Source organism: Tamandua tetradactyla, chromosome 1 (genome assembly GCF_023851605.1).
Source record: "Tamandua tetradactyla isolate mTamTet1 chromosome 1, mTamTet1.pri, whole genome shotgun sequence".
In the NCBI taxonomy this organism is placed as follows: domain Eukaryota; kingdom Metazoa; phylum Chordata; class Mammalia; order Pilosa; family Myrmecophagidae; genus Tamandua; species Tamandua tetradactyla.
In genome coordinates this window covers 94,103,489-94,114,909 of record NC_135327.1, presented here as the reverse complement: position 1 = coordinate 94,114,909, position 11,421 = coordinate 94,103,489, and the positions used below count along the sequence as shown (strand labels likewise).

The 11,421-nt window shown below is 45.8% G+C and overlaps 1 protein-coding gene across 1 annotated transcript; it reads right to left on the bottom strand.

Annotated features, from left to right (window-relative positions):
- Positions 1–1,308: 1,308 nt before the first annotated feature.
- On the bottom strand, positions 1,309–11,064 carry TRIL (TLR4 interactor with leucine rich repeats). Its single transcript, XM_077120907.1, has one exon. It carries the CDS (start codon positions 10,495–10,497, stop codon positions 8,086–8,088), a length of 2,412 nt encoding a protein of 803 aa, XP_076977022.1. The 5' UTR covers positions 10,498–11,064; the 3' UTR covers positions 1,309–8,085.
- Between the last annotated feature and the right edge of the window lie 357 nt (positions 11,065–11,421).

The window sequence follows — 11,421 nt, the reverse complement described above, 5'->3', positions numbered from 1 at the left end:
GAATGCAAGGTCGGTTCAACATTTGAAAATTAATTAATGTAACTCACCAAATCAACAGACTAAAAAGGAAAAAAACATACAGTCATCTCAATAGATGCAGAAAAAGCAATGGAGAAAGCTCAACATCCTTTCATGATCAATATTCAGCTAATGAGAACTTCCTCAATGTGATAAATCTCTCAGCTTACATTTTAAGATGACAGATCAAATGCTTTCTCCCTAAGATTGTCAGTGAAGCGAGGAAACCCATTCTCACCACTTTTACTAGTGTTTCTGGCCAGTGTAGTCAAGCAAGAAAAAGTTATAATAAGTACACCAAGTGGAAGGAAGAAATAAAATTATCTTTATCACAGATAAACTGCATACATAAAACATCCAGAGAATATGCAAAAAAAAAAAAGCTACTACATTTTGTATGCTCATGAGATACTAGGCCAATGTAAAAAACAACAGCCATATTTCTATATACTAGAAATGGATAATTAAAAATGAAATGTTTAAAAAGTAACATTTGCAATAGCATCAAAAAACGTGAAATACTTACAGACACAGCTAACAATATAGGTGCAAGATTTATATGTGGAAATTATAAAACATTTGAGAGAAAAATTAAAAAGATACAGCGCATTTATAATCAAGAGAGTGAATATTAAGATGCAATCCTCTCCCAATTAATTTATATAGTCAATGCAATCAAAATCTCTCTCTCTCTCTCTCTTGATCTCTTGTAGCAGTAACAAGAGATTATTGAAGTTTATCTGGAAAACCAAAAAGCTGTAATAGCCAAAATAACTTTGGTAAAGATGAGCAAATCTGTAGAACTCACACTACCTGATTTCATGACTTGCTTTGTAAGTAAGAAAGCTTAGTAATGGCCTAAAGATAGATAAACAGATCAATAGGTCAGAACAGAATTCCCAGAAAAGACCCACACATGCAAATTCAACGGACTTTCAGCAAAGTTGCAGAGGTCATTCAGTGGAGAAAGGACTGGTTCTTTCAACAAAAAGACATGTGGATAATCATAGGCAGAAAGCATTAACCTTGATCTATACCTCACACCATATACAACAACCAGCTTGAATGAATCACAGGCCTAAATGTTAAGAAAGGCATTACTAGTGAAATGAAAAAGTAAGCCACAGACTGGGAGAAAATATTTGCATAACACATATCCAACAATGGACTTGAATTCAGAATATAGAAAATACTCTTATAATTCACTTATAAGAATACAATAAAAATTAATTGGACAATTAATTTTTCAATAAAAATTAATTGGACAAAAGATTTTAACAGACATATTGCCAAAGAGATATCCATGGCAAATAAGCACATGAGAATATTTTCAACATCATTAGAGAAATGCAAAATAAAACTATTATGAGATAGATCTAATAGAATGGCTTTAAAAAAAAAGGAAATTACCAAGTGCTAGCAAATATGCAGAGCAACTGGAAGTCACAGTCATTGCTGGTGGGAATGCAAAATGGTACAGTCACTTTGGAAAACAGTTTGGCAGTTTTTTATAAAATTATACACACTGAACATCTTATCAAACCCACTCCTAGGTATTTACTGAAGAGAAATGAAACACATATCCATGCAAAGACCTGAACAAATGTTTATCTGCTTTCGTCATAATAGCCAAAAGCTAAAAATAATACAAATGTCCATCCAGTGGTAAATGGATAAACAAAAGCAATACATACAAGAGCATACCATTAAAAAAATAGAAAGGAATGAATTACTGTTATATGCAATGATATGGATGAATACCAAAGTATTATGCCACATGAGAAAAGCCAGACAAAATGATACATACTTTATGATTCCATTCTAGATATACGCCATTCTAGATAAGGAAAACTATAGGGACATAAATCCATCTGTGATTATCAGGGGCTGGAGTTAGGGAGAAGGAAATTGACTACCAATGGGCACAGGGACAACTTTTTGTGATGAAACAGTTTTATACCTTGATTGTGGTGGTAATTACTTGATAATGTGCATTAGTCAAAACTCATGAAATTGTACATTCAAAAAAGGGTTTTACTGTATGTAAATTATACTCAACAAACTTGACTTATAAAGAAAAGAAAATCAAGCCAAAGAAAATGGAGAGGTGGGTGGGGTGGGGGAGAGAGAAAGAAAGATAGAGCGAGAGTGAGAGTGAGACAATAACATGAGAACAAAATGCAATACAAGACACTAGATTGGGGATCAGGAGAAAAAGAGCTAAAATGGACATTATTCAGATAGTTAATAGAATTTGAGCATGGATTGTGGTTTAGAGACCCCCACCGTATCCGTGTTAAATAATTTGATCTTGATAATTGTAGTATGGTTAACAGAATGACCTTGTTCTTAGGAATTAGTAATGAAGTATGTAGGAGTAAAGAAGCATGGTAGCTACAAATTGCTCTCAAATGGTTGAAAGGGAGAAAATGATAGAGCAAATGGGGCAAAATATTAACAACTGGCAAAGCTGGGTAAGGAGTATATGGAGTATCTCTGAAATATTCTTGCAACTCTTTTAAGTTTAAATTATATCAAAATTAAGTGTCTTTTTTAAACACCCAAATAAGAAAAACAGGGGATAATAATCAGTGCCACTAACAAGGTACAGGGAAGGAGAACAGTCAAAGTAGTATTAAGCATGAAGTAAAACCAAACAAACAGTTTATATGTACGTGTGTGTGCTCAGGAGTCAAAACAGAAATGGGGCAGGCCACGGTGGCTCAGCAGGCAGAGTTCTCGCTTGCCATGCTGGAGACCCAGATTCGATTCCCGGTGCCTGCCCACGTAAAAATAAATAACTGAATAAATAAAATAAAAATAGAAATAGAGCAAATGACCAAACGAGGTGCGGGAAGGTACCCACAGTACAAAAATAAGATTGACCAGGCAGCAAACTGTATTCTCAGAGCAAGTCACTCTTTTCCTTCGCACACAACAGAGTGTCGTAGAGTCAAAAAGCCTTTCAAAATAAAGGGACGCAGACCCCAGCAGCACCTAAAGCAGGAGCCCAGAGCCAGGGGAGGTCAAGAGATAGACTTAGCCCAGGGGTAAACTGAGCCCTTTCTTCTCTTTTGTGGGCTCCACTTGAAGACTAGGGAGGGAAAAAATGGGCAGAGGCAAGAAAGGCCACATGAGTAATTAAATTATTAAATCTTTAATTTATAAAAGCACCACCTAAGAAAAAATAGAAACTACATGCATGGAAGGGGAGCAAACACTCAGAATAACTAGGAAATATTAAACCAACCAACCGACACACAAAACTATTGCCATCAACAATATAGTTGGATTGTGAGGTGTGGCTACCAATGTAAAGGATTAGTCAAATGGTAGGTAATTTACAGCATCTAGAAAAAGAGTCGAGGGCACAGGAGGAGGAGCTGGGGAGATAAGGAGAGTGTTTAAACATGGACTGGAAGGAAACACACAAACACAATAGTAGCTGCTGTCGAGGACAGTGTTTTATCAATAGGGGTGTTTAAAGCTGAGAACAAACATCACAGAACATTAGCTGTTGCTGAGTGGTGCCAAGGTGGGTGTCTGCCATTATTTGTAATTATATTAATTATCTTAATTAAACACACTTAGGCTACGATTTTTGGGAGAGAAGGGAATAAGCACTGTACATATACTGAAAGCTAAGTGTGAAATCAGTTGTAGGGTGGGCATTACTTAATCAAAAACTGTAATTTGGAGAGAAGGTTGACTGCTTTTTGGCCACAGCTGATGTTACTATACAATCATGCTGCCTTGTCTCAGCATTACCTATGGCACGCAGCTAGTATCGCTCTACTCAGCTTGAAAAGAATGTTATAGATGTACAGAGTCAGGAGATGCTGGTGCTTGAAATCCTGGTGCAAGAAAATGTATTTCTGTCTAGCATCTGGTATCATTTCATAGTCACATTATAAAGCCACATTTCTGCATCAATAAGGAATCACACCACCCGCAGCTTAAACTTTCAAATAGATGTAATGGGATATTTAGGTATTCTGCCCCAAGGTAAAGCATACAGTTATCAGGAAATGACATTTTCTTTACTAATTATTTCATTAATTTATATATTTAAGAATGATCTCTAAACATTTTAGTCACCCATGCAAAATGAAAAGGATACTATCTGCTGCATGCTTGAGAAGGATGAATGACCAGAAATCCCTGGACAAAAAGGCACTTGTGCATGGAAAGTATCATTTTAAGCCAACTAAGAGTCAATGGACACTTGGAGATGCTATCACTAAATTAATGGAAAGAGGCAGAGAGCACTATAAAGCAAGACTGTTCATGCATATTTGGTTCCGAGCTGAAGGATGAATTAATTTACATCAAGAACTTAATAAACAGTAGCTTGCCAAAATACCAGCACAACCGTTTTTCCCTCCACAGCATGAGAAGGTTTCAAGAGCTATCCTTCCACTCCAAATCATAGAAAAGCCTCAATAGACCCGAACAAGGCAAGAAGGTGGCTGTAATCTCATTCTCCGAACTCTGACTGGGGCTTAAACAGAAATGCCACGTCCGTGAAACTTCTAAAATGTATCATACAATGCCCTGGAGCAGGAGTATAATGATAGAGTTGGTATTTATCGAACACCTGCTGTGTACCTGGTATTGTTGTACCTTCTTTACTTATCTACCCATCACAACAGCCCTATGCAATCGAGACTGGTAAGAACCCCATTTTAACTGGTGGGGAGTTGAGGCACAAAGAGAGTAGGTAAGTAGAACGAATGCAATCTTCTGTTGACTAAGTTCCTTTCCCCACTTCCTTATCATCATAATTTTAATGATACTCTAAGTCTCCAAGGATGGTGAAGTCAAAGGTATGAGTAGGAAGGAATTTGTTCTGGTCCTGGGTCACGGACTGGAATTTTGAATAAATTTCTGGCATTAGAATGCTTGATTGTCATTTATCTCCTAGTCTTGGAAGTGGAGGGGAAAGTGGTTAACCAGAATGCCAGCTAGCCCAGGGTCTAGTTCAATGGTTTCTTTTTTTTTTTTAATTAATTAAAAATTTTTAAAAAAAATATAACAACAAACACAAACATTCTTCACATATGATCATTCCGTTCTACATATATAATCAGTAATTCACAATATCATCACATAGTTGTATATTCATCATCATGATCATTTCTTAGAACATTTGCATCAAAGTTGAATGGTTTCTTAATATATAGTGGCTGCATATGGTGAAAACTGTCTGTGGTAAATTAGTGAAGGTATTCTAAGCACAGCCTACGTGTTACCTGGCAGCATCGCAAAATCCTCTGCCTTAGGAAAGAAGTCATCCTACTGGCCATTTAATGGACCACTCCTGACTCATACAAAGTTTATTCTTTTTTCTTTAGAAATTTTATCTTTTCATAAACTTTGTAATGGCAAAATTGACTTCCAGTTCAAGATTCTTCCTTATTATTATTAACCATGAGAGTTAAAGAGCTTGATTTTTAATTCAGTTTTCTTTAAACAGGCAATTCCTGCTGAGACCCAATCATCTCGTTGTCACTGGTGTTTAACAATATTTCACACCACGGCTGACCATCTGCTTTTAGAGCTATCTCCCCATTTCCTTGGACATAAAGTACACAACTATTTCTTAAAAACACAACTAGGTAAAGCTCATACTCTACTATGGAAATAGAAGTAAAGAAACAATAAAAGAGCAGAGAAAGACATCAAGCTTATGTTTCATTCTCATTGACGAAAACTAGCTGTAGAAGAATGCAGTGTCTCATCATGAAAGTGTATAAAATATTTTTGAAGCTCCAACAATAAGACAAAAATAAGACCCACAACAATAAGTGGGTTTATTGACATAACTAAACATAATAATGTATAACATTTATTCATTTCTCAATGAAAGGCCTGTCAGTGAAACTGTTTTAAAGAGAACACAGATCCAAGCATTTAATGTTTTCGATGAAGTTCTCCATTGGAAAGGGTTGTTGGTGGGGAGAAGAACCAGAGATCTTTTCCATACTTTCAACTGGGACTCAGTATTACACTGCTGTGTGAAAGCCACAGCTGAGAGATGCAATAGCTCTACGAAGGAAAAAGCATGGAGCACCAAAGGTGCTAGATAGGTGCCTCCCAGCCTGCAGGATGAAAATAAGAAGGAACAATGTCACCTTTCCCCTGCACCAATATGCTCAGGTTTTAAAACAAGCCCAGAAAGCAAACTGAGAATGTCAGTCTATTTCCTGTGGCTTATTACATTTGGGGTCCATAGATAAGACTGGCAGAAAGGCAGCTTATTAGATGAAGTGGCCTGGACATTTACTCATCTGAACGTAAACAAAGATCAGCTAATTTAGATGCCTGGGTCCCCATTCAGCTGTTCTAGCCAGGGCAGGCATAGCTCAATCTAGGCCAAACATAAAAGGGGTGAACTGGGGTTGAAGGACCCCTGGACTGTGATGGATTCCTAAGTCATCAGGACCCCAGGGGCTTTAAGGCCCTAAACAAAAGATTCACTGTCAGCTTGAGCACCAAGGCGCTCCACTTGCACTAACACACAGGCTTGTGAATAGAAGCCTGGTGTGCATCCTCTTAAGCACTGCATTATTGAACCACATGAAAAATGATTAAGGTAAACCAAATCACTTCATTTAGTATTAGACAAATACTTTGTAAATATCAGGAAAAGAAAGTGTCACAGATGACTGAAATCAACTGAGCAAATAAAAGAGTCTAAGTTTAAAACATCTAAAAGAAAGACTGTAATTATTAACTAAAAGGTAACATTTGATAATAAAATAAAACCCTAGGGATTGGGGGATTAATTTGCAAAATAGTAGTTATTTCACAGTGAGGTCTAAGTACTTATAAGAATCTTTTGGTTTTAGTAGAAACAGACAACCATTGATGTACTTTTTTTTTTTCACATTTTTCCCCATCATTATTTCCCCTCTACCATTTCAGAAAGAATAGAGCATTAATGTGGTCAAAATTACACTATCAACTGATAGTTCACCTTTTGTTCCCTTCTATAATTTGGATATTACACTTATCTCTTCACTGTGCATCTCATGAGAAAACACACAGTGAGCTGTGCATCACTGATAAAAATATGGTTTCACATCGAATTCATCCCAATCTAGACACACTGTCAGAGATGTGTCTCTGGAGTTCCCTACAGCGTCCATCAATCACATACACATTACAAGCCCTTATCAAGTCTGGCACTGAAGTCTCCTTTTCCACCTACAGGTTTTAAGAAATAAAATTGAAAACCACAGGAGCAACCCTGATAGAGAAGTCTTGCACACAGCTTTCTCCTGAGAAAGCACATAATCCTAGTTATCCCCCAAATCAACAGACGTTCTTGCCATTTTAATGTTAAAAGGAAAAGAGGTGAACACCAAGCCCAACTAAAGTAAGTCATTGAGTTTAAAGGTCAGTTTGTTAAATGTCAAAGTTCTTCACATTGTTGAAATAAAAAATAGTGTCTCGTTATTTAAACGTTAAAGTATCGTGAATGCTCTATCAGTCAATATAAATGAGTTCCTTGACAAGTGGGTTAAACTTTACCATCTGTTTACAAGGTCACCCTTCTTAGCAGAAGCCATCAGACCAGTGGAGTCAGTTGCCAAGCCTCCTTTGTAATGGCAATAAGTTCCTTTTTCCTTAAATAAAAGCAAAACTCTTCTGTTTCACATTGCTCAAAACAACAAGCAGGCATGCCAATCTCTTTCTGATCACACTGCCTGGTCTTTTCCACCCCAAAGGGGGCCGGGCTTACTACACTACAACATCACAGAAACCATTCCCATGGCTGGACCAAGGTCTCCAAACCAGGGAAGACCCCACCTCTGCACCTCACCGTCCGTATGGCCCCTACTACTCTTGGCCTTGACCGCCAGGCACCATCCATTAACTTCATGCGTGGGTGCCGGAAACTGGGGGGTGATGCCCGACTTTGTTCTCTGACTCCTTTGGCCTCTCTGGCAAGTGCATAAAAGGGGAAAAGAGAGCTTCCCCTGAGGTGGGCTGAGAGGCCTGCGGGGAGGTGGCTCCTCAAGGGCAATGAGATGGTCTTTACACTCCTCTAGAGACCCTAACCTAATCTGCAAATCTCTGCAAGAGATGGTCCTCTCTCCTCAAACTGCCGCCGGTACCGCCACCGGCGCTGTCCATGAAACGGTCGCAGGGGAACTCGATGAGATCCGCCTCGCTGAGTGCACAAACCGTGGTGCGCGGCCGGTGCGACTGGAAACCCGAGAAGTCAGCGGACACGCCGGTGCCCATCGAGCGCAGGGGCCGCCGGGTGGAATACATGTGGCGAACGTGGACAGGGGCCCCGCCTTTCCGGCGTGCCCTCAGCTTCCTCCGCAGCCAGCGCGACGCCCAGGCCGCCACGGCCAGCAACACCAGCAAAGCGTTGACAGCCAGCAGAGCTAAGGTTAACAGCTGGTAGTCGACGCCGTTCTGGCTCCCCGGCTCCGGCAGGGTGACCAGCCCAGCGCAGTGGTCCCGGGGTGCCACGGGGCAGACCCGACCCCCAAGCACGCCTTCCACGCACACCAGGTAGGGAGTGTCCCCGCGCAGCTCGCGCAGCGTGGCTGAGTCGCTGCGCTCCGGCAGGTAGACGAAGCGGTGGAACTTGGGCTGCTGGCCAAAGCGGTCAAAGAGCAGGCGGAAGCGCGCGCCGCCCAGTGGCCCGGGGCTGCGGTACTCGCGCACCGCCCAGCGCAACGAGGCGCTGTCTGCACCCACTGCCTCCACGGTCAGGTTGCACAGGATGAACTTGTTGAAGTCGCACGGGTCGGACACCAGCGGCGGCAAGATGACCCCGCCGTCGGAGTGGGCGGCGTGTTCCTGCCGCTCAGTAACCAGGCGCTGCTTCGACGCGCGCTGCCAGGGGTTGCCAGCGGGTGGAGGCGCAGAGCCCGGCGCAGCCGTCGGGGCTGGCTCTGTGGGTGTCGGGAGCCTCAGCTCTGGCTTCTCGTGTAGGTCCAGCGGCTGTGGCGCTGGGCCCGCAGCAGCGGCGGCGGAGGGAACCGGCTGCTGGAGGCCTGGACCTCGCCGGCTCAGCCTCAGTGCGCTGCGATTGCCAGTGAGCTCCCTGACCGCCCCATCCCAGGCTACCCCGGGCAGAAATCGCGGCTGCGGCTTGGGCGGCAGCTCCTCCACGAGGCCGCCTGAAGGGGGCGCCTTCTCCTTTCCCGAGGCTGTGGGTGGAGGCCGCCGCCTACGGTCGTCTGTCGGGGAAGCGGTGGGCGAGGAATTCGCGCAAGATCTGTTCTGTAGCTGCTGGTCATCTAGGTAATCCAGGTACTTGCCCCGCAGGGCCGGAGGGTGGCGACACTGCACAAAGACGGTGAGGAGCCGGCCCTGCGAGTGCCAATCGCCCATCCAACGCTTCAGGCCCCGCAGTCGGCAGTCGCAGGTCCAGCCGTTGCCGTCTAGATCCAGCCGATAAAGGGCCGGGCTGGCGGCAAAGATGTCCCCGGAGAGGGCGCTGAGCGAATTGTCGCGCAGGCTGAGCTCGCGCAGCCGGCCCAGGTGGCCAAATGTGGAGGGGTGAAGCGCAGACAGTTCGTTGCTACTTAGGTCCAGGGCTTCCAGGCTGTGTAGTGGATCGAGCAACGCCACTGGCAGCTGGCTCAGACGGTTGCCCTCCAGGTGCAGCTCGCGCAGGGCCTCCAAGCCCCAAAAGACGTCCGGAGCGAGGTGGGAAAGCTGGTTGCCGCTGAGCGACAGGAGGCCGAGGCGCGGCAGGTGCTGGAAGACACGTGGCCCCAGGTGCTGTAGGCTGTTGGCCGAGAGGATCAGGGTAGAGAGCGAGCGCAGCGGTGCGAAGGTGGCCGCGTGGCGCAAGGAGGGTTGCAGCTCGTTGGCAGACAGGTTGAGGAAACGCAGCTTTCCCAAATGGGCGAAGGCGTTCTTGCCCAAAAAGCGGATCCGGTTGGATTCTAGATGTAGGTACAGCAGATTACCCAGGGGGGCGAAGACCACATCAGGCAGCGCCCCCAGGGAGTTCCCGTCCAGCCGCAACTTAACTAGACTCTCCAAGCCTTCGAAGGAGCCGCGACTTAGGCGGCTGATCTCGTTCCCATTCGCGTAGAGGATGCGCAGCTTGCGCAGCGGGGCCAGTGTGCCCGGGGTGAGCGCCTGCAGGAGGTTGTTCCCCAGGTAGAGCTCCTCCAGCCGCGAGAGCTTCTCGAAGGTCTTGGGGTGCAGAGAGCGGATCTGATTGTACTGCAGGTCCAGCCGTCGAAGCTGGCCCAGGCGGTGGAAGTCGAAGGCGGTGATGTTGGTTATGAAGTTGCCACCAAGGCTGTAGGTGAGCACGTCCTGGGGACTCGGTAACGAGCTGGTCTTGGGGACAGCGCGGAGCCCCCTGTTGGTGCACAGGAGGTGCTGAGGGTGCTGACAGTCGCAGCGCTCCGGGCACACGGGCTCGGCCGCTGGCGGGAGCGCGAGGCAGCAGCACACCACCAGCAAGAATCGCAAGGCGAGAACAGCTTCCATCGCCGACCGCCCTGCGCGCTGCGGCCGGATCGTCCTCTTGGCCCGCCGGCTCTGTGTCTCTTCTGCATTCCCCTTGGCCTGGGCTGAGACACTAACGGCCTCTCGAATTCAGCTGCTCTGCCTAGCCCCTCCTCCGTCTTTTGTCCCGTGGCTTGCCCCGGGCTCTGCAGGCGGGATTCGCCGGGCCAAATCAAGCGGCACAGGGGTCGGAGCGAGCTCCGGGTGCTACTTGTTGCATTGCCACGGAGAACAGTTTCTCGCGGAGCGCGTCGGGGGGCGAGGGGAGGGAGCACGACCTGGCGCTTTTTGTATGCTGCGGAGTCCGGAGAACTGGATTCCCTGGCGCGGATTCTCCCACCGAGTGGATTTCCCCAGCTGCAGGAGGGGAGCTTTTCCAAGAGCTCCTCCGGTTGCGATTTGGCTGCTGCGCCTTGGCCGCTCGGCCCCCGCAGCTGGCGCCTCCTGGCTCTCGGTACGGGACACCCAGCGCGGTCTCGGTGGAACCGCCCCGGGAGGAGCTGGGCGCGCTCAGGATGCGTCCGGAAGGGGCCCAACTCGGCGAGTGGCGAGAAGACCGGACGGAAATTCGTTCTTCCCACACTCTGCCCCCCGGGAACGCAGGCGGAGAAAGAGGATACGGCAGAGGGGGCGGGGTGTGTGTGTGTGTGGGGGGGGGGGGGAGGGGTTGGACAGACCCCGGGAGGGGGAGGAGGATACACTAAGTGGCTGCGCGTCTGGTCAGCCCGAGCCCTGGACGCCAAGTGAGAAAAGTAGGGATTAAAAACAGCTGTACGGGTGGGAAACGCAGGATTGGGGGTGGGGGTAGGATTACCAGTTGAGCAAATGAGATTCGCAGACAGAGACCTTTTTATTTTAGACGAGTACACCGGCTGCTTCGGAGCTGGGGGAGCACGCCTCCGGTTA